General features: G+C 31.8%; 2 protein-coding genes across 3 annotated transcripts; one reads left to right on the top strand and one right to left on the bottom strand.

Moving 5' to 3' along the window:
• Window positions 1-1,327: 1,327 nt before the first annotated feature.
• LOC145034169 (vacuolar protein sorting-associated protein 53 A-like) lies at window positions 1,328-17,491 on the bottom strand. Of its 2 annotated transcripts, XR_013677928.1 has the most exons (27): window positions 17,396-17,491; window positions 17,135-17,221; window positions 16,056-16,150; window positions 15,815-15,871; window positions 15,567-15,717; window positions 14,742-14,812; window positions 14,251-14,375; window positions 13,189-13,349; window positions 12,397-12,538; window positions 11,402-11,465; window positions 10,338-10,520; window positions 10,187-10,228; window positions 9,612-9,716; window positions 9,457-9,516; window positions 8,562-8,639; window positions 7,522-7,629; window positions 7,328-7,393; window positions 6,683-6,760; window positions 6,382-6,515; window positions 6,140-6,233; window positions 5,268-5,345; window positions 5,112-5,174; window positions 4,690-4,758; window positions 4,341-4,436; window positions 3,574-3,903; window positions 2,145-2,208; window positions 1,328-1,594 (listed from the first exon to the last, which is right to left on the bottom strand). XR_013677928.1 is itself a non-coding variant. In XM_078982535.1 (26 exons), exons 2-25 carry the CDS (start codon window positions 17,187-17,189, stop codon window positions 3,601-3,603), a joined length of 2,478 nt encoding a protein of 825 aa, XP_078838661.1. In that variant the 5' UTR covers window positions 17,190-17,221; window positions 17,396-17,491; the 3' UTR covers window positions 1,328-1,594; window positions 3,574-3,600. The 2 variants fall into 2 exon arrangements, 1 of the variants encoding a protein (XP_078838661.1); XM_078982535.1 differs by lacking the exon at window positions 2,145-2,208.
• A 1,720-nt stretch (window positions 17,492-19,211) lies between these two features.
• SIC (hydroxyproline-rich glycoprotein family protein) lies at window positions 19,212-21,953 on the top strand. Its single transcript, XM_078986623.1, has 3 exons — window positions 19,212-19,623; window positions 20,442-20,720; window positions 21,028-21,953. The coding sequence occupies exons 2-3, from the start codon at window positions 20,447-20,449 to the stop codon at window positions 21,744-21,746; spliced, it is 993 nt and encodes a 330-aa protein (XP_078842749.1). The 5' UTR covers window positions 19,212-19,623; window positions 20,442-20,446; the 3' UTR covers window positions 21,747-21,953.
• Window positions 21,954-23,831: the final 1,878 nt, after the last annotated feature.

Here is a 23,831-nt window from a genome sequence, read left to right as displayed (position 1 = left end):
TATGTTCAAAAATGGAAACAAAAACAAAACACAAATATCTTTTTATTATAATTATCAAATTTAAACAGAAACAATCCTAAATACATCCAAAGAACGTCTCTAACCTTATGTCACGGCAATAATATTAATTTTTGGATGGTTTAGAGTCTAGATAGTAAAATCAGATGGCTGGTTTACTGTTTAAATAAAATTGATATATATAAAAAAAAAAAAAATACAAATTGCATGTATGGATCTAATCAAGGTTTGGAAGATGGGATCGAAGCTTGGAGAAGCAATCGTCGTTGAGACTGAAGGGGTGTTTGGGATAAATTTTTTTTAGCTCTAAAGTCTTTTTTATAAAAGTACTTATTGTAAAATGTATTTTTCCAAAAGTTATGGTTTAAAATATGTTTGGATGGTAAAAAGATAAAAATTGCTTTTAAGAAATACAAAAATCCTAAAAGTCATTGTGACTTTTAAAATCAACATTTTTTTTTCTTTTGCTCAAAAGTTGTTTAAAAAGAATTTTTTAACTTGACAAAGATCTTTTGCATTTTTTTTTGATTTTTGTAAAAGGTGAAAAGTCAAAAAGTCGTTTTTAAAGCAATCCCAAACACCTTCCGACTATGGTTCACGATTATTGTTTTTTTATTTATTTATTTAAATTGTATTGGGCTATTCATATTGGATTATATCTTAAAAATTTTGGACTATTAAAATATAAAATATGGTCTTAATTTTTTTTTTTTTGCCAAAAATGTTAGGATAGATCATAAATTTAATTTTATTTAACCTTTTATAAAAAAAATGTATATGTGGGTCAAGCAACCCACCTTGGTTACTTTTACCCTTGGCCAGTTTGAGGGAAGCACATATGTATAAAAAGTTGCATCATCCAAAGTCACAAAACACAAAGAAATGTGCATAAAAAATCAATTTGTTTTTACCATTCATGTTTGATATTTTTGCTTTTCTTGGAGTCTCTTAATAGAACCCAACATGCTATGTATATAATGTTATGACCCTAAGATTTCTACATGTAGCTTTCAAAAGAATCAATTTTGTAATCCGTAGCGACATAATTTGTTGTCCATTTATCTTTAAGATCGATGTAAGAACTAGTTTAAATATAAATAAAATATAAATTATTTTAACGTGGCAGCTAAGAGGGGCAATGACCAACCCCTTCACATTTGAAAAAGTAGCTTCACTAAGACAAGCCATGACAATTTAAGCACCTGGACTACACACAAAAATTAATTGAAGAACCTTTTAACAAAAAACCTAACAGGTGTTTGGCACAATGACACTAACGCTATTTTAAAATATATTATTTCATCGAAATTTATTAATATTTCATCGGACCCAAGTCGAGACCAACAAGCATGCGAGATATGGGAAGCAATCTTGCACATTTCAATTAATTTACTGCATTCACTAGTCTACTACATCATTAGGCTATGCTTTATTTACTAATCATTTAATGAATGAATTAACACAAACAAATTCAAGATCATGGCCACTTCAATGAAAGGGGAAAACGATTGATCATCGGTATGCAAATGCGAGACATATGAACAGAATTGATAATTTCACGTGCATATTTTCCTATCTGCAAAGTAATGCAAAAACGTTTAAGATGTGTTTGGTTGTAGAAAACTATTTTCATTTTCCATGAAAATGTTTTTAGAAAATAGAGTTGAGTTTTCATTTTCAGTTTTCAATGAAAATTTTAGAAAACACGTTTGGTTGGAACCGGTGGAGTTTTTATTTTTCAACTTAGAAATTTAGAAAACTTTGAAAAACTAGAAAAATCACTTTTCTAATTTACATACAATTTGGAAAATTGAAAATTTTTATTTTCTTGGAAAAGTTTTAAAAACTGAATTTTTCAAAATTTTCATTTTCATTTGAAATTTTTATGGAAAACTAGAAAATATTCCAGAACCAAATGTACTCTTAGCTTCTATTTGTTGATATGAAAACTCAAATTTTGGAGAATCAGAGAACTCGATCTCGACCCTTGGATGAAAACAATCGGTGGATGAGATAACATGGCCGGTTACAAAAAGGTTGGCCCTTTACAAATCAAAGCCGTTGGATGAATTTGATCCGAGGGTCGTGATTGAATTCCTTGGTTCTCTCAGTTTAATGTATTTTACCCTAAAAAAATATCTATTCTTGTGACAACTCCTCAAGGGCTCCTGAAAATTTGATTATTGTGGCCTAAAAACCAGAAAATTAAAATGAGAATTAGGTTTACTAAACACGGTTACAAAAATTATTACTTTTAGGAAAAATACAAAACCTTGTTTTATCGATTTAGCTCCTTTAACTATCTTTTGTAGTGATTAAACTATTATTATTTTTGACCGTTGAAAATAACTATTTTTCATAGTTACTGCCCTACTGGGTTTTAAAAAGGGATAAAATACAAAAAAAAAAAAAAATGAATTAGTGAATTACTTTTACCATTTAATCGATTTAGGCACTAAACTATTTAACTTTTATGATTGTTCTAATAAGAGTTGGGTGGCTAAATCAATAAAAATAAATTAGGGTTAAATTCAAGAAATAGCAACATACCTTCATTTATTTATGTGTTATAGCATGTCAAACTTTCATCTCTTTCTATTACAACACTGTACTTACAATTTTTTTTTCTTATTATGGCATTGTACTTTGAAAATTCTATCCACACATAACATTGTACTTCCAATTTATTTTATTTTATCATAGCAGAGAGAATTGTTTTGCATTTGGTTTTACTCGGGTAGATTTTTCATAGTATGTTGTAATAGGAAGAAATGAATGTGAAATGCTATTATTACCAATTCAATGAAAGTAAGTAGCTATTTCTTGCAGTTAACCCTAAAAAAATAATAGTTCAATAGCCAAATTGATAAAATGGTGAAAGTACATTATGTATGTGTATATATATATATATATATATATATATATATATATATATATATATATATATATATATATATTTGTATTATGCCTTGATATCAAAGTTAGGGAAAAAGATTTTCTATAAACTGTCAAAAAAGCATAATGGTTTGTTTAATCACTACAAACAATAGTTAAATGGCTAAATCAGTAAGCAATGTGCTCATCCCCTAGGGGGCATTTGGTTCCTAGAATGTTTTTGGAAGGAATGGATTGGGATTCAATAATAAAAAAGTTAATAATTAGTATTAAATTATTATTTTATTCAAATACTTTTGTTTGTTACAAATATATATTGAGCTATTTTATATTTTAATTTATTTCAACATATATAACGGTGGTATTTTGGTATTTTAAAGATTGGAACCAAATCCCTTCCACCCTCCCCCTCGATGAAATCCATGAAACATGGAATTTGAAGGATTCCAACGAAACTGAATTTCGTCCATTTAGCAACCAGACATGCCACCGAATGGAACTTCAAATTCCAATTCCACCGGTATCCATGAACCAAACAAGTCATGGAATGGAATCTTGAATTCCGATTCCGTCGGAATCCCGGAACCAAACACACCCTTACTTTCAACTATTTTGCGTTCATGGGCCCATAAAATGAAAAACGTAACGAAAGAATAAAACCTGGAATTGCAACGACTAAGTGCGGAATCAGGGATTGAAAAGTTTACGGAAGGGTCCATCTTTGCGGTCTTTTGCTGCTTCAGTCAATGCCAGGAACCTTTTGAATCCAGTTGTGGCGGCACCTCTTCCAAGTGCCGCTGCTCTAGTAAGCACATCTTCTCTTGATGAGATACCTGCAGCTGAAGGTGGACCCGCCATGGGTGGTGGCACAGGAGTTGCCACCGCATGTGCCACCTGGACTGCTTGCGTGCCCATTGGCGATTCCGAAATCCCGGACCCACGTTTGTTGAAATCGTCTAGTATTGTTTGTTGGTCGGCCTTTTTTAGCCCCTGTGAAGTAAAAATGATTGTCAATGATATTGTAATAGTGTGTTTGGTTAGATGTTTTATTTGATTATAATTAATAGTTTTTTTCTTTACAAAATGAATAAAACACGAATAAGATTATGATAATAAAGAAATTAGTAACTTTTAAAATAATTTATTTACATTACACAAATAAAAATAGGTTATATTATAATTTATAATTCCATTCCATGAGAACAAAAGCACCCTTTGGCTAAGGAATGAAATTTTGAAAAATGTAAGGAGTCACATTCCTTCAAAAATGGTCCATTCCCTTCCAGATAAAACATACGGTTTTTCTTGCTTTAGGATAATACCTTCCCACTTCTCCAATTTGTGGGTCCCATTTCCATTTCTAGTCATGAAAATGGGACCCATAAAAAATGAAAAATAGGAAATGAAATAAAATGACCATAACAAACCTTGAGCTCTAGAATTCTCTGAAACTCTGAAGGTGTTCCCTCGGGTAGAAGTGCTCCATATGTATCTGCTACAGAATCAATAGGGGACAATATAACCTATATATAAACATATACAATTACAACAAAGTAAGTACACCATGTCAACCATAATTTTCTTGAGGTTGTGTTTGTAACACATGACAAAACAGAACACAGGGCTATTTTCAATGATGAGGGTAGTCACGTCTTTTGCACAGATGAGAACAAAAATTCTTATTTTCTTTTTCCATTGATATCATCAGTCCAATGCATGCCAAACATACTACAAAGTCGTTTTGTTTTGTTTTGTCTTTATTGTTGTGTTACTCACCTTCAAGAGTGCTTCCGCTTTGCTCATTTCACGGCTTACAAATTTTGAATAGCCAGCAGCTCCTATTGCCTGTTAACAAAAAACACTTTCTAATTAGTAACATGACAATCTTATATAAAACGTGACAAATGAGATAAAAACAGCTTCAGATTTGCATTTTCTCCATCTAATTCTATTACACGAACAAAAATCGTTGAACCAACTGTTAGTTTATTAAATTGCAATATTCATTCTGACTAGGATTTAATGACCAACTGTGAAATTCCCAAAATACCCTTTCAACTTATGAACATGCATGATTCATATTTGGGTCCTACATGCCGCTAGATTCAAAGGTGGGTAAAGCGAAAAGAAGCCTAACAGTTGATGGAGGGTATTCATGTCTTTTTGTATGGGGCATAACAATTGCAAATAAAATTTACCTGTCTTCCAAGGGATGGAATATCTAGAAGAATTGTCTTTACGGCTTGAGTATCCAATAACATCTGCACAAGAATCACATGTTAAATTTCATATATTGATTTATTTGCAAAATGCAAATAGCAAGAAGAAACGAAGAAGTTTAAGATGATTGATACTTGTTGAGCTCCGGTTTCTGATATCTGCTTGCATTTGAAGATATTGAGGTAGAAACGTGGACCTAGAGATGAAGCCAGCTGTGCACCATATAATGAGATGATGACTTAAGTCAGGAGCACTTTCAAGTTACACTCACCATAACATGATTTTTAGGTTCGGTTTTTTTTTTTTTTTTTTAAATTTCAAATTTGGTCCGAACAAGTTTTCTTGCAGTTTTGGTCCTTTTTTGAGACCTTTTTAATGTTTTGTCCTTATTCCAAATAAAATGACTATACTCTTGGGACCACAATTGCAAAAATCTGCTATACTCAGGGACCAAAAATAGTCATTTTATTAGGAAAAGAGACCAAAAACATTACAAGATCCTCAAATAAGGAGCAAAGAAAACTTTTTAGGACCAAATTTGCAAAAACCAGCTATGTTCAGGGGCTGAAAATGTAATCACCATGTCTTTACGATCATCTTGCATTATTTTTAGTACATTACTTGTTTTTTTTTTTTTTTTTTGCTAAATACTATACCAATGGTTAATAAAAAACATAAAACTGTTAAAAAAACCGAAAAGAAAAGGCAAACACTTAGTAAATCCTTTAAGAGTAAATTACATTTTCCGTCCCTGATTATAGCTGATTTTTGCAATTTTGGTCCCAAAGATAGTCATTTTACTTGAAATAGGGATCAAAAACCTCAGGGACCAAAATTGTAATTTACTCAACTTTTATCAACTTGGAAGTCAAAAAAAAAAAAAAAAAAAAAAATAGAATTGTCTGTTTTAAAAAATCAAACTCCAGGAAAAATTTAGTAATGACTGCAAAAGTAGGAAGTGTCTGTGAGGGAAATAAATAATGCATGGAATAAAAAAATCATTGACCTTATCCAAGAAGAACTGAAAGTAAACTGGAGAAAGAAGGCTTCCAAGTACAGGAACACAACCACTAAGAATCATATTTATGCTATTGACATACCTGCAACACAGTGAAATAGATCAGATCATATTCATGCAATTGGTGTTGAAAATATTAAGAAATTGAAATTCCCTTGTAAAAACACAAGGGTAAAATGGTAATTTACTCACTCAATCCAACAAAGAAAGAAACAGGAACAGGCCCTTACCCTGATTGGTCACCCACACTTTCAAGCATACCCCAAGGAACACGTGTCATTGCAGCCATTTCAACCTCAAATTTAGTCTCTACGCCATGCACTAATGTTACTAATGCTTTTGTTATGACTGATGAGAATTCATCCTGTATAAATAAAATAATCATTCTGAGAAAAGGGTATTTACGTCTTTTCAGAGATTGCAATGGTTGTTCCATTGACATGAGTCCCATCCAATGCAAGTCAAACATAGTACAAGGTGGTCATGTCATGTCAAAAAGAAGACTTGTATATCCTTAGTTTGTAATATTACCTGGACTTCTGACATATCCACTGAATCAGCCAATTGGGAATCTATTATTTTTGAGACATTTTCAGCCAACTCACCCGCCTGTATAAGTAATGAACTCAACGTTACTGCTATATAGATTACTCAGGAAAGGCTTTCTAACAAAGATAAAACATTTGTATCCTTATAACAGGGGTATTTTAGTCTTTTGACAAAGGCCAAATTCCATAAAAACACTGTACTATATTTTTTTTCAGTTTCACCACTCAAAGATTTTTTGGTTTAACCAATGAGAATTTGTTTGTTTGTTTTTTTTTTCCAAAAAAAACCACTACATAAAACTTTGAATTTTATAAAAACCACTACAGTTTTGGAATTTGTTCAGTTTAACCATTCGCAATAATTATTTTAGGATTTAACCATTAAAACCTTAAAGTTAAAAAAAAAAAAAAAAAAAAGGTACAATCCAGGATTCTTATTCCGTCGATCCACAAACCAAATGCCCCCTTTCTATAACATTTGAACATTAAAAAGTTGGGCTACAGGTTATTCTCATGTTTTTCATCACAAAGTCAAATCAGTCAACTGTTGTTTTATGACTAACATACTCTGATGACACCTAATCAAAGCCCACAAAAAAAAAAATCGGAATTTGTGAAGTGACCTAACCGTTTTATGACAATATTCAGCAGTGTTGACTATATAGCATATCAGCCTTTCGTCTTTATCAGATGTCTGTATTTAGAGGCACATAATGTTAGCATAATAGCATAAAAAACCGAAAGCAACAAATTAAAGTGATAATATATATATATATATATATATATATATATATATATATATATATATATAGTGAACTATACCTTGATGTGTCCATCCATACCAGTGGCAGCTGCAACAATTCCCAGACCACCTTTAGGTAGCTTCATAAAAAGTTTTGTAGCATAGGCTCTAAGAACTCTCTTAAAGACCTGCCACCCAAAAATCATATATTTTTCAGTTACTAGAATAAAAAAAAACACAATTTAAATCCCCAAAATAAAAATATTTAATACGCGTACGTAAAAGAAGATATGGTAATAGCACTAAGTAAGAATATTTAAGAAAGAAAATGTAATGCACAATAAGTTTTCCCCATGCAGCCCACATTTTTCCTCATTACACCCCTGTATAATATTTCAATTACCTCTATATTTATCACTTGAAAATTCATAACATTTTAGGCTAAAACATAATTATAAATTCATTATATATAAAATTTAGATGTTTTATTTAAATAAATGAGTTAAATGCTTATTCCTTTATCATTATGTTAGGCATTTGGTAGCTGATATTAATTTACTACTTTGTTGTCACTAATATTATATCACTAATATTATATTAACAAAACTTTTCACATATACTTAATAACATATGATGTATATCAGTTTTCACTGTTCTAATTTTATAAGAGGTTTTTCTAATATGTGAATATAACTTATATATTAATATGATTTTCTTGTCTTTATTCTTAAGTTTTCATTTAGGAATTAGATACTAGAGACTTGGAGTTTATGGTTTTTGTTAGTATAACATTTACTGAATCAGCGTTTCCATATTCATTTTAATAATTTAAAGTAGTAACTATTTATCAAAAGGAGATTATTAGGTATAGCATTATAAATGAATACATAATTTTATAAATTGCACATTTAATTAAACCAAATACTAAAGAAAATTCTGAGACTCCGAAAAATCCAAGCTGATAATTCCTGGTATATTCGGATAATACGTAACAGCATAAATGTGTGATTAACAAACAAATGAATTCATATTAACTAGAGGTTGATAATTCACAGCCCTCACTATCCTTGATACATGACAATGAACAACATTCAAATAATTTATTCATATTCACAAATACCTTGAACAAATTTAGGAGTGTATGGTTTCTTGTCAAGGCACAACAGCGTTTTAAACTCCTTCTGATGATTAGAAAGACCTTTAGCAAGAAAAAAAATTGAATAAGTTAGCAATTTGTCAGAAATACTGACTTTGTGAGACTACAGCCATCAAGCGCTTTCTGGTTAGCTGGAAACTTCCCTTGACCAAACAGCTTACATATCCATTACTTAAAAGCAAAAGTAAATTACAATTTTTGTCCCTGTGCTTTAGTGATCTTTTCGGATTTGGTCCAAAAAAAGAATCTTTTCTCATTTCATTTCCCTATTTCACTATTCCATAATGCTTTTGGTCCATTTTGCCCTCCATTTTATGCTATTATTGATTGTTATTATTATTATTATTATTATAGAGTGGGCCCCAACTCCCCCAACCAAAATCCAGAATAGTGTTTATGAATAAAATTATAAAACAGGGGCAAATTGGTCATTTTACAATGGCTTAACGGAACAAACCGTGTTAGTGTTAGGGACCAAAAGCATTATGAAAGAGTGAAATAGGGACCAAAAATGAAAGAAAAAAAAAAATCCCATTTTTGACCAAATCTGAAAAGCCCACTAATCCACGGGGAGTATGAAAAATGTAATTGACTCTAAAAGCAATGCCAGAAAATTTAGGGAAACTAATTCTGGAAGCTAAAAACATAAATAAAAGAAAATTTTTATTACAAGATTACACAAAATGAGGAAAATGTCAGTGCATCAAAAGTTCATTCTCCAATAAACTTCCATACAGTGGGAAATTTAACAAAAGCATAAAGTAAATTTATTTGTAGGTTGATCGAAAAAGAAAATGAATTATCCAAATCTTGAATACTCCTCAGGGAAAAATATATCTTAAGAATTTAATGTTGTTACCTGCATGCTACTGGACAAAATATTAGTCTGACTTCCATCATCCATATGCCATGTTTCATCCTGTAATTAATGCACACGTGTCAGAAAGTAAAAGCAAAAGACCGAAAGCTTCTGAATGAAAAGGGAGAGTGATGTAATGTAATGTAATATAATACCTGAACAAGTTTCTCCAGATGCTCCATAAGAGTTCTCTCTTCTAATTCTACATATACCATCAAGTGTGGTTCAAAGCAGGATGATATAATTCCACAAAAATTAAACTGCAATAACCATGGAAAGAAACTTATAATTAGTAGTAAATACTTGAAGAGTTGAATAGTTGTGTTACAATTATTATAGATGTTGGAAGTTTATCATTTCTTTATTTTTTTTTTTCTGAATCATTTGCCTGATGTCATAAGAAAATAGTTCACGGAGCCCATACTTGATAAGAGAAAATTGCATGGATGAGAAAAACTCCATTTTGTTTTTGTTTTCAATGTCGTTTTGGTTATTTTAATTCAGTTCAGTTTTTTCGGTTTATATATTAAAAAAACAATTTGAACCTATCAACCTAAAAAATCGGTTTTTCGAAAAACCAAAAACAAATTGTCGTTTTCTGTATCGTTCTTTTTGCACACCCCTAGAAAATTGTGTCTAAAAGGATACACCTTTTATCTCACATCTAACACATAATAATAATAATAATAATAATGATAACAATTATAATATATATAAAAAAAAAAAGTACCCCAGCTCCAGGTACAGCCAGATCTTTATTTGCATCTTTATCCTGACATCAGAGAGGTAGCATCAGCATGTAAAATATGAGCCTGATTAGAACTAAACTTGCAAAAATGAAAATGTAATTAGTAAAAACTAAAGGAACCAGTATCACATACATCATCATGGTTTCCTTGATGTGCAGCAAGTTTTCTCTCATATTTCTTTCGAATGTCCATCACAATTTGAGTACTATTTTCCCCTTTATCTACTTCCTCAATGTCACTCATAACACTTTTGGTACTACTGCTACCAAATTTCTCTGCTAGCTCTTCCTCAAACTCTATTGTCCGTTGCAATGCCTTCATGCATGTTCAACCAAAATAAACACCAGGAACTAAATACCACATAATTTTTGAAATCATTTTGGCTTAAGGAAATAACAACAAACAGAATCCCAGAATGAGCCTAGAAAATGATGAAAAACTCTCATGTCTCATGCATAAAGATATTAATTAACTCAATACCATATCAGGCCAAAAAATGTGGAATCAAGAAAACTAATCATCTCTTCATATGAAAAATATACCATTTACATTGCAATAATAAACATCAAAACAGAATAAACCTCCACTTGGTATGATGGAATGGAATGAGCAAGGTAGTGGAATGGAACATTGCATTCGATTCAAAAGTTTAGTTGGCTTGAAGGAATGGAATGTGTACCTATAATTCTAAAACTGAATAAAATTAAATTGATAAATAGAGAAAAAAAATATTAGTTTTGAACAATAAACATTAGTCAGATGAAGATATATTGCTAAATATATTGCATATGAACATATTTCATGTCGTTTGAGATATATGGTGTATGTATATCAATCAAATCGTCAATAGTCACAAAAAATATTTATCATTTTAAGAAAATTGTTTATGAAAATTAAATATTAAACACCATGAACTCTTAAATTAGAATTATAAAAAAATATTTTCAGTTATTTTTATAAAAAATATATATAATTTGATTGAAGTTTTGAAATTTGATAGAAACATTAGTGTTATTGAAGATTGTATAAATAAAAGTAATTCAGAAGAAAAGGACCTTCATATTGTAGATGGAAACATACAAGAAAAGGAACATTCTCAAGTATTAAACTGAAAGTCCACCAAATGCCACAAAAAGAATGTGGAGCTGAAATGAAGATAACAGTCAGATAATGTGAATTTAATTATTAGTATTTACCAGAAGTAGTGTTCCAACGTCTGGCTTCTCTTTCAAATTTTGAAAGATCTCAATAAGTTGTGTCCTGAAATCAAGGAAAATCTGGTATAACAATTTATATAGAAGAAATAATATGAGTAATGATGCATGAGATTGATAAATATAAAACAGCATATGACCTGAAAGGAAAAGAATTTTGGGGTACTTTGAGTTAAAAAAAAGGATAAAACCAGCACTAAACTTAAGAACCTATATATTATTTGTGCAGTTAATGATCAATGTGGCAGACATATTGAACATATGCATACAAATGTCCTTGTAAAACCATTAGCAAATCACAAATTGTTTAAATGATCTCAGACAAATCATGTATACATTATATCTTTGGACGTAAAGATGGAATTGCCTTTCTTCACTTCTAACTTGTTATCTATTCCACATTTTATCTTGTATAGGTTTAGGTCATATACACTAAACCTAATATTTAATTACACATTTTTCTTGAAATTATTCTTACATATAAAGAAGGAACTGTGAAAACCAAATGCAACAAAAGACAAACACTTATTTTGTACACAAGAACATATGATTCACACGGATTAAGAAGTACAAATTTGCCCTTACATCTGGGAAGAAAAAAGGGCAAATTGCAGGAAATAGTAACATACTTTACTCTGTTTACTAATATAGGTAAGATAATTTAATTTTTACCAATAATAGCAATATATAACGCATAACAGCAATACACTTACATTTTTTACATGTAAAAAGCAATGTGTATACAGTTCTTTACTCATAGTCATAATAGCAACACACTTACATTTCTTTACGATAATAGCAATATGTAACAAAAAATACAATGCTCATATTGGTATCAAAATGCAAGTACATTGCTATTATAGGAGGGAATAAAAATAATACATTGTTGCTAGTATGACATTGTCCATATAGGTAGTGAGAGTAAAGTATGTTGCTATTCTCTGCAATTTTCCCAAGAAAAAACAAAAACAACAAACCTTGTCAATTTGCAGAACTGAATACAAATCAAGTAATCCACATGCCATGAAGCAGGAAAAGTTTTCCATATTTCTTCATTTGTACGTAATCGGCGTTTGACCCAAGCATATCTCCTCTCTGTTTTATCTAACTTTGCCAGCTCTGATAAAATGCAACAAGTCTTCAGTTGGATGTTGTATTATCAAACTAAGACCATTCAATATTCAAAGCTTTTTTTATTTCCCACTAACTTTGTTTAACAAAATCCTATCCTTATAACTGTTTTTTTACAATTAAACATTAATCCTCATCTATTTGAAATGTTTTACAAGGCCCTTTCATCTATTTTGTTGTTTATTAAGCACATGTCATATTTGATATTGGTGTTATTTTGATAAAAATATGTTGTCATATAAATAAAAGACTCTACAATATTATATGATCGCTATGTTTTTCATATTTGATATTGGTGTCATTCTGATCGTCTTGACAAATGCCTTTCAATGATATTCGATATAAAGATATTCATATTCATTTGTATACTTGATAAAATGGATCAATCACTTAAAAAATAATAAAGATTTAAAATACAAATATGATTAAAGGGGAAAAGCGAAAATGTTATTGAGGGGTGGGGGTAAAGTGACAAAAGGATAAAACAAAATAAGCACTATGAAGAAATAATTTTTTTTTTTTTTAAAATAAAGTTTTCTTCTCCAATGTTAGTACGCTTTTGAAAAGCTTGTGATAGTAAAAATCTTTAAAAAAAGCTTGAAATGCCACTAGGAAGATAAACAGTTAGAAGTACAAACCAGCTCCTTCAAATATCTGTTTGTAAGAAATAAGCTCCCGATTGCAAAAGTTCTTCACCAACTCTTCCCTCACTGATGGCTCCAATGCATCAACAACCAAACAGGCATCTGATAATTGTTGCAGCAAATTACTTTCCTCAGCATCTTTTCCTGTACCTAAGCTGGGAGATAAGAAATAAAGGACATGAAACTTACCAGGGTACATATAAGTTTGACAATATACACAGTAACTTAACATAATATGCATAATAACACTCTGAATATGATTTAGAAAGAGTGTTTGAAGGGGTAAAAACTAAAAGCAGGAGGTGTTTAAAGGGGGTAGTGTTTGCTATGATGGAATCAGAAAAGCAATTCCATAGAAATGGGAAAAACCTTGTTTGTTTTACCTGGTGAAATGAAATGGACCAATATGAAGGCATGTGATTCTTTCCATTTTGTTAATGTTCTTTCCTTGGTCCTTTTTTTTTTCATTCCAACATGGAATGGAATGAAACAATGCAATATAACCCATTTTCATGTACATTTTAATGACACAACTTTTTTTTTTTTTTTTTTTTTAATTATTTTAATCAAATTACAATTTGATGTTTCTAGAATAATCTAATATAATTACTGTTATAACTTATTTGGGGTTTAATGAGCTTTTACTTTGCATAAAACTTTTACTTTTGTAAATAAAAAATTGTTTAATTATATTTTTAATAATATATATATATATATATATATATATATATATATATATATATATATATATATATATATATATAAAATTGAGATCAAATTATATATTGTGTTTACATATAATATAACAAATATATGAAAATTCATTCTAATCGTATAGGCCAACAAAACATGATCATGGAATGTAATAACTCATTCCATCACCTTGCCTATTCCATTCCTCTATCATTCCATTCCATCCAACCAAACTCACCCCAATAGTCTACATGTACAGAAGATTAGCTTTTTTTCCAAGAAAACTTAAAATGAAAATACATCAAGTCAAAATATGTTACAAAATACTAGTAACATAATCCACAGAATTTCAAATTCACAGACCTGGAGAAATCAGAGAACACGTGAGACTTGAGAATTTGCTTGATGTTCTTGAACTTGTCTCTTAGCTCAGTGATCTTGGGAATATCTCTGTAGGCATCAAAATGACTACATAACTGATTGACAGCCTAAAACAAATTAAATCATATATATATTAGACAATTAACACACTTTCTTTTCGCAAAAAATAAAACAACTAGCAGCTTAAATACACTAAACTTAATAAACTAATGGAAAAGATAAATCAAATAGCAAAGCTAACTAGAAGAGTTCTTTTTTCCATGTTTTTTTTTTTTTCATTTTAAGAAACCAACTATTCTTTTGCCATTCAACAAGATAGTTGGTTGCTATTACAAGTAATTTATCCTATTGATAATGCTATCTAGTGGTTAACATGGTAGCATTATACTATAAATCCTTAAATATTTGAATGTGTATGTGATTCTTATGTAATTACTATTCTATTGAAACTAATGTATAACCAGCTTACATACCTCTACTTGTGCAGCAGCCTCTTTATATTGTCGTTTTGAAGCCATTACTTGAAGTTGCTCGATTGCAGAAACTGTGATTTAACCAACATTACATTAAAACACCTTCTGAAGGAATACTTACTTATAAGTAAAAAACATTAAAACACTTTGTCAAAATTGTGATTTAACCAACATTACTTGGAAGTTACATCTAGACAATAAATAATTTGCAGTTAATCCGACTTTTTTTTTTTCCTTTTCTTCTGTCACTACCTAACTTGTAAAAAAGCAAGAAAAGATTATTTCTGGAAGTGGTTGAAAGAGATATGTTAACATGGTGGATATATATCAAATGACTAGTTAGTTCTATCAAGTAAATACAATGGAAAGGTAGCTTAAGCAGAATCAGGTCATTCCTACAATAAAAATACATATTGACAAGATGAGGAAAGCAAAAGCACATAGAAGAATCCACATTGCATGTTGAGGATTAGTAGTCAAAGGGTAACTTTCTTTTTCCTTTTCTTATATTGAATTTTTGAATCAGAGTTCGCTTCTCCTTCGACCAAGAATGTAACTTTTTTGTTTGTTTATTTTCTTCAAGTGATTTCCACTTTCATTGTGATGATAACAATTGAAAACTTAATCATCAAAAGGTGCTTTTTTACCAGGATTATACATATATAACCATGAAACCAAAGAAACCAAAAAGACACCGTGTTTTCATCATACATGAATTTCTAGTCACTTGATGTTTTGCTTAATAAAATATAATTATGCATAATGACCACATAGAAACAAAAATGTCAATAAAGTTGCAAAACTTCTTCATACAGAATAACCAACCTAGCATAGTAAGACGATGGAGGGCTGTGATGGTGGTTGTTATGTGCTTTTTTGCAAAATCCAGTTTTTTAATGTCACGACATATTTCTTGAACCATTGTTTCACTTTGCTCAGCTTTGGTTTTGATTTCTCTTACTTTAAACATGAGTTCCTGCAACAAAACCCAAGGTATCACATGAAATATAACTCACTGAAAATAAATGAAAAACAATTCTTGATTGCCAACAAAACACTGAATGTTGACACACATTCACAGCACTTGTAGCTGCAGCAAGATCCTCCTTCGCTTTGGTTCCTGATGTACTCTGCAAATGAAAAGTTTAGCAATCACATTACTTAAGTCACCCCAATCAAGTAAATGAATGGAGACATTGTCATATATTCAGTTTAATATTAACCGAAACTTTAGGGTGTAACTATCTTAAACTCTCAAGTGTAATATATGTTTATAACTTGAGAAAAAGGATCTAAATGGAAATGTTATATAACCTGTTGACGAACAGCTCCTAGAATTTCAGCATCCACAACACGGATTTCATTGTGTATTTTCTTCATCAGTGGCTCGACTCCCGATAAAGATGCTTCTGGATATGACCAAATGTTAGTCAAAGAACAATAACTTGAATATAAGAAAAGACATAAAGATCAAAACAAGATGGAAGATAGGAGATTATGGTACAGCTTAGTAGCAATAGCTTCAAATAATATTAGAATGATATATACTAGCAATTGTAAGTGAACTGGAACATAAAACAAAACAGGTCTAATACTATAATTTTCGATTTTCTTTTTGGAGTCTTGAAATTTATTATATGTTTAATGATATAGAGGTTTTCATCTGTCTATGCTGTTAAGCTCGACCTAACTAGGTGCTAATGACACATGGTCTAAAGCACTTTCCACTATCCATCATACTAACTGAGGCAATCTAGGTGATTTGTGGCAATCTCCATTGCTGACGTGGCAATGGCAGCTAGTTTGTTGTTCAATCCTTGCAATTAGTTGGTTCATCAATTAGTTCAAGGAGTTATTATCTTTTCATATGAATGATAGGTCATTTATGCTGGTGGATGGTCATTGGAATCGCATATGAAAACGCATATTCTCTGAACCATTGTCATCTCTATATTCTCATGTTGTTAATGGAAGATTGCTAGCTCTCCTTCCTATTCTCCATTAATTCAGGCAACTACCTGTAAATTTTGATTACTATCTTTCTAAAATTTCCTTCCTGTATCACTGAATGTGTTCAGAAGCGAACAATGATGAACAGAAGGGAAAGAACGCTCATACGCAGTGAAAGTAAGGTAACAAAAAGGTACGTTACTATTCCTCCACAGTAAATAATAGTAATAATAGTCTCAATTTACCAATTATCCGGTCCATCTACTACGTGAAGCATTTCATTGACCAAAGAAACGAAACTAAATTCACGTCGTTTAGGTTCTCTGCGTTATGTCCTTCGAGTACACTATGTTTTATGGATATTGCGGAAACAGTATCTCAGTATGATCTGATTTCGAAACATACACGCACACAGGAGCATACAGAAGGTGAAATAAACTAACCCGTAGGAAACATCTTGTTAATGTACTCCACAGTACCACTGCCAGCCTTCTCCATTTTGCTGCCTATCCGATTCCAAAATTCTAATTCTGCCAAATTCAAAACAGCAAATACAAAATCAAGACGAATATATCAATGATGAAGAACGAAGTAATTGAGCTTCATAAACACATCAGATAATGCAATAATGTCGATGAAATTTAACACGATCACACGTATACATATACGAAATTGACGCCCATAGTAGCAGAGATCTAAATCACCTAATTCGCCAAAAAGAAATGCATGCAGTCGTTGAATGGCAATTGAGGACGAAAACGTTGGAATCCGGTGGCCGGTGATGGTTAAGAAAGGGGAGGTGTAGGTGTGGGAGATTTTCGGAATACAAGTGAAACATGGTATTAAGAAATAGGGCAAATGCCATAATAAAACCCTAAACTATTTGATCATTATCAAATTTTGTCGCAAACTTTGAATTATTTCTCAATTGGACCTTGTACTTTGATTTCTTTTCCAGTTTTCCCACAATCTAAAACTTTAAAAAGATAATAAGAGGACATTTGGTTTGCTGTATTTCATAAGATTTCACTGGAAGGGGTATTCATTTCTCATCAATTTTTGTGTTTGGTTCAAAAAGTGCAAGAAATTCAAATTTTTTTTTAAAGTCAATAAAATAACTTACTCCAAAAACAATTTAACAATCCACCGGAACATGGATGAAATTTAATTCCTACAACATTCTAAGTCATAAGTTATTAACATTCTAAGTCATAAGTTATTAGAGTAAATTAGAGTGATATTACCTCTCTTTTGCGGGGCAGTAATTTGTTTTATTAGGCAAGGGTTATTTTTTAATTTTTTTAAATATAGAAACCGTTTCTTTAAAAAAAATTATGCACATGGATCTTCTCTTTAATAAAAAGACAGTTTTTATAATTTATTTTTTACATAGAACAAAACCTATCAACATACGAAAGTCTTAAAGATATAAACCCTGTAAAATAAACTAAATAGGGACCTTTTCTAAAATTAGTATACATTCATTTTCCACTTGTAAATAGTATATATAATAATTATATAAATGGTCAAGTGTGCTTATCAAGTAATTGTATTGTGGAGTCAAATATTTTATCTTCTAGCCATATGATTCATATATTTGTCATTTGTTACAAAGAAGGTGGGTAAATTAACTATGGCATAAATAATTGAAATATGTTTATTTTCTTTTAATATATTATGTGTTCGTGTATGTGTTTTTTAGCTGTAAGCAATTATACTGAAATTGTACTCTTTTACATCAAGTTTAGTGGTTGAACCTTGAATGGTCCAAGACGTAGGCTGAAACATGGTTAAATTTTTGTCCAACAATGCTCGTTTAGTCAATTGTAGGAAGCAATGCGGAAGAGGCTTTGAATACAAAAGAGAAAGAGGGTTAAAACTAATAGGCATAGTTACAAAGACTGTTGGTAAAATGACATTGTCTTTACATAAGTGAGACTCAGGGCCAACCCTAAGCACATGTCCAGTGTGCAACCGCACAAACATGTGTTGTTTATGGACCTAATTTTGTTTTTCCTATACTATCTAAACGTTTTTAGAATCATATAATGAAGAGCTAGTTATGGAGTTGGATAAAGCGTCCACTTTTCAAAACTTGTGGTGTATGCTATTGAAGTAACAGCCTAACAGGTAAAACGTAAATATCATTTAAGGGTTAAGTTATTCTTAAACCTATATTTGCATGTTAACTTTTTTCTGTCTAAAATCTTTCACTCCAAACACCGCCACAAACATCTAGACATTTCGTCTATATATAAATGGTATAAAAAAAAACACAAAAAATAAAAACCGTAGATAATCATATATTTAAATTTTAACAAAAAATAAAAACTATAGACATTCATATATGTATATTTTAACATTCAGATATACATATTCACTCTTATGCACCTTAGAAAACAATTTTTTTTTTCTTTGAGTTACGGTTGAACGGGACACGAATGCAAAAATTTTGTGAAAATTTTCGAATCCTCAATAAATATTATTTATCGAAACAACTTTTAATGATTTTATTTTTATAAACCTCTTTTACGAATTTACCCTCAGTTCTTCTCCGATCTCACAGACAGCAGACTCCCACCCTAGTCTTCTTTCCCTTTCTTTCAGCAGCGTCCCTTCTCCCCGGTTCTTCGCCGTCGTCTCCATACATCATTCCCGTTCACCGCCGTCTCCATTCATCACTCCCGTCATCGACTTCACCATTATATCGCTTCCCTTCATCGCCGTTTCCATCATAGTTGATGCAGATGAAAACCTGGCCATAGTTGCATACAATCGATCAGTCCGTTGAGTTTTTCTCCAATATTATCACCATCGGCAATTTCTTTTCATCATCACATATGCACAATAGTTCTGCAAGCTACAATTTACCAAATACAATTGAAATTTCAGAGGGAGACTAGGGTTTCAAGTTAAATCACTTAATTTTCAGGTATGAATTTTGTAGTCTTCGGTTTAGTTTTAGTTGAATCAAATAATAAACTTTGTCACTGTAGTATACCAGAATCCTTTTTTAGGATATTCATAGCCCGCTTGTCAATTTAGAGTTGGACATCAACGAAACAATTGTTCATTTTAGTACTCTTATTGATGCATGACATATTGTAACATGAGACTCTTTGAAGATTTGGCTTTCGCATCTAAGCAACAAATTACAAAAAATATCTAACCAACATAGGTTGCAGTTGGAGATGATGAAATAAATGATCATGATCTCAACTACGATTAATGTATAGAGCTAACGTCATTAAAATAACGATCGAGATATTTAAAATAGAACAATTTAGGATGTAAATACTTGAGTATGCTTTGTTTAGTTTTACCCATTTGACGCTTTATTAATATCATACAGGGCTAAATGCAAGAAAGAGCAAACATACGTCCATTGCTTTATTCATTATAGCATCTTACATTCATTTCTTTCTATTAGACTAGTCTATTTCAACTGTGTACTTCATTTTTCTTCTTATACAAATCTATCCAGTTAAAGCATCATGCTTTTAATATTATCCAACTATAAATACTTTGTATATGGATGACACTGCTATAATTAGGTAGTTTTTTCAAAGTACAATGCTGGAACAGGAAGAAACGAAAGCAGGATGTTATAATAAACAAATAAATAAAAGCACATTACAATTTCTTGCATTTAACCCTAAATTGTAACCCAAAATATTCTGTTTTCACCTAAACATGGTTGAAATTTCCATCAGTTAAAGTATCATTGAAGGGATATTGTTATCAACACAGGATCAATGGAGGAGTCAGCACAGAGAAAAGAAAGACTAAAAGCCATGCGAATGGAAGCTTCTTCACAGGAGGGCCCCACTTACAATGAAGGGGGTGAGCCATCAGCGGTTAGCCTCTCGAACCCACTTCTTGAACCCATGGCTAACCCCAATAGTCAGGTGCAACCATTGGGTCAGAGTTTTAATTATTACACTAACCCTATGGCTGCATACTCTGGGAACAAACAGAAGACCAAGGTCAACCCTCAGATATCTCATGATTATTCATCAATTCTGCCAAGTAATACCATTTTTTAATCTTTTAATTTTTCATTGTGTTTTTCTTATGCATGATTTATCTTGACTTAATGGACTTAGTGGAGACATGACGTAATTTGATAAGCACTTAAGCTATGTGAAGGTGTTTCTTTTGACTTAATTCAAAAAGAACGACTTAATATCAGAAAGCCATGAAGTCCTAACTTTTTACAAATTTACCCTCATTTATTTTTTAAAATATTATATATTCAAAACATAATAGTCATAGCTTACATACAATGACAGTGAATTTTTCTTGTTAATATTAAAATTATATATTTTTTCAACAGGGCCACAGATCAACGACACTTTTCCTTCACCTTCCTTCCAACCCCATTTAAATCACTCACCCAATCCCAGAATGCAGCCACCACCACATGGACAATATCAAAACCCTAATTTTTCTTATACACCCAATACCCCACAACCACAAGGTGGGTACCCTAGCCCTGGACCCTACCGTGGTCCCCACTTCACCAGTGGGCCAGGCCATGGCAACTACCCTAGTCCAGGGCCAAGGTACCCTTTTCCTGGCCCTAGTCCAGGAAGAGCGTACAGATACCCTAGTCCTGGACCCCACCTCAACCATGGTCCAGGTCCAGGACCAGGGTACCCTACCTCTACCTCTGGTCCTAACCAAGGACGAGGTCAGTGGTTCGGGAATAACATGAGCTCGGGCAGGGGTATGGGCAGGGGTAGGTGGTCAGGACAAGGACAAGGACAGGGTGGAGGGCGTGGGTCCCACAACAGTGTGACGGCAGAAGATCGGCCGGATCTTTTTTACAACAAGTCAATGGTGGAAGACCCTTGGAAGTTTCTAGAACCTGTGATTTGGAAGTCCCAAAAGAAACCAAAACCAGGGCTTCTGTATTCTTCTAACACTAAAAAACAGAGAGTCTCACCTTCAAGACATCAGCAACAGCAGTCTGGTTCTCAACCAAGTCTTGCAGAAATCTTGGCTGCATCATTTAATGAAGCTGCAACTGGTGAACAGGATGTTGCTGAATGATTTTTTTAGGGTTGTGAATATTTGAAGTTTTGGTTGAATTTGTTTTTGGGAAATTAAAGTAATCCAGTAAACTTGTATGGATTTTTTTTTTAGTTTGTAAGTTCTGTTGTTTAGGGAATAGCTTTTAACTGTGACAAGAGTATGTAGAAGTTAATTTGAGCGAGCCTATGCAATCATTTTAAAGTCAATAGACTTATGTTAAGATGATGTTAATCTTGTTTAGTTTGTCTGATAAAACGTCTTTGTTCAGAATGTAACAACATTTTTATATGGTTAATTTCCATATGTTTTTAAAGGCATATAATATATGATTTAACCCTAAAACACAGTAAGACATTTAGGGTGCGTTTACTTGCGGAAAAATGGACCGTTTTCCGGAAAAATTTTCCAAGAAAAATGAGAATTTTGAAAACGCGTTTAGTTCGTCTATTTTTCTAAATTTTTTACGGAAAATGAAAATTTTCTGTTTTCTAAAATTACAAAGAAGTTGTAAAATTTTGGAAAACTGATAATTATTGTTTTCCACATTTTTCTAATTTCAAATTTTTTTTATAAACACACACCCACTCCACTCCATCCACCTCTACCTACCTCCACTCCACCCCATCCACCTCTACCTACCCCCATCCACCCGTACACACACATACCAACCCACAAACACACACACATACCAACCCACAAACACACACACATACATACCCACTCTCTCTCACACACACACACACACCAACCCACCCACACACACATACATACCCACCCACCCATAAACACAGACACATACATACATACATACATACCCCCACACACACACCGACCCCCCCCCCCCCCCCACACACACACACACACCCACATACATACCCACACACACACACACCAACCCACACACATACCCACCAAACACACACATACATACCCACCCACACACACACACATACACACCCACCCCAACCTACACACATACACACACAAACCCACCCACAAACACACACACATACACACATACACACACAAACCCGCCACCATCACCACCACTGACACAATTGCCGCCGCCGCCGATCTGCTACCGTCACCGCCCCCACCCACACCCTACCACCGCTACCGTTTTCTAAAAATGAAAACCGATAGAAAAATACACATCTAAACACGTTTTCTAATTTTCTAAAATTGAAAATGAAAAATGAATAAGTTTAACTAAACGCGTTTTCAAAAATTTTCAATGAAAAATGAAAACGGAAAATGAAAATCGAAAAGGGAAAACAAAAAACGGAAAATGAAAATTGTTTTTCCGTAACTAAACGCAACTTTAAAGTTTTTGGAAAACAACTTTAATGTTTAACGGGTATCAGAGAGTTTTTCTGATTATGCCGATGATTACTAATATATATTTTAAAAGAAATATTTAATTATTACTGCCATATATCAAGCTTCAATAATAATTAAATATTTCTTTTAAAATATATATATTAGTAATCATCGGTATAATCGGAAAAACTCTCTTATACCTGTTAAACATTAAAGTTGTTTTCCAAAAACTTCAAAGGTCTTATTGTGTTTTAGGGTTAAATCATAAAAAAAATTACTTTTCATGTAGTTAAAGACGTTTAGGGATGGCAAAAAAACCCAAACCCGACGGGGAAACCCGAAACCCGATCATTTCGGGTCGGGTAACGGATCGTTATCGGGTTTTTTATCGGGTTTAGGGCAGGGAGTGGGTTATCCTCTCCCCGATTCGCCCCGCCCCGATTATATATATATATATATATATATATATATATATATATATATATATATATATATATATATATATATATATAATATGTTCAAAAAAAATTGCTGTTAATTGTACACGTTCAAATATAAAATACTTATCGTGGATAATTTTTTTAGTTATTAACAATCTGCTGTTAATGATCATTTTTATGTGTTTTGATGTATTAAAAAAAACTTAAATCAAATAATTTTTTATATAACGTCCAGTTTATTTTATTAAAGTGATGCATCATGTTTTTAATTTAAAAGAGTTGCTAGAACATGTATATTTTATAAGACATTGGGGTACCCTAAAAGAGAATAAAGATTTCGTTA

Source organism: Lactuca saligna, chromosome 3, assembly GCF_052625555.1.
Source record: "Lactuca saligna cultivar CGN05327 chromosome 3, ASM5262555v1, whole genome shotgun sequence".
In the NCBI taxonomy this organism is placed as follows: domain Eukaryota; kingdom Viridiplantae; phylum Streptophyta; class Magnoliopsida; order Asterales; family Asteraceae; genus Lactuca; species Lactuca saligna.
This window is presented reverse-complemented; position numbering and strand designations above follow the sequence as displayed.

Excerpts from the sequence above, each read along its gene's own strand:
- LOC145034169 (XM_078982535.1), bottom strand. The coding sequence starts at position 17,189 with ATGGAGAAGGCTGGCAGTGGTACTGTGGAGTACATTAACAAGATGTTT. Across the intron at positions 14,376-14,741 it reads AGGCTGCTGCACAAGTAGAG|GCTGTCAATCAGTTATGTAG; the intron begins GTATGTAAGCTG and ends AATTTGTTTTAG. Across the intron at positions 6,234-6,381 it reads AGTGTGGGTGACCAATCAGG|GTATGTCAATAGCATAAATA; the intron begins GTAAGGGCCTGT and ends ACTGTGTTGCAG.
- SIC (XM_078986623.1), top strand. The coding sequence starts at position 20,447 with ATGGAGGAGTCAGCACAGAGAAAAGAAAGACTAAAAGCCATGCGAATG. Across the intron at positions 20,721-21,027 it reads TTATTCATCAATTCTGCCAA|GGCCACAGATCAACGACACT; the intron begins GTAATACCATTT and ends TTTTTTCAACAG.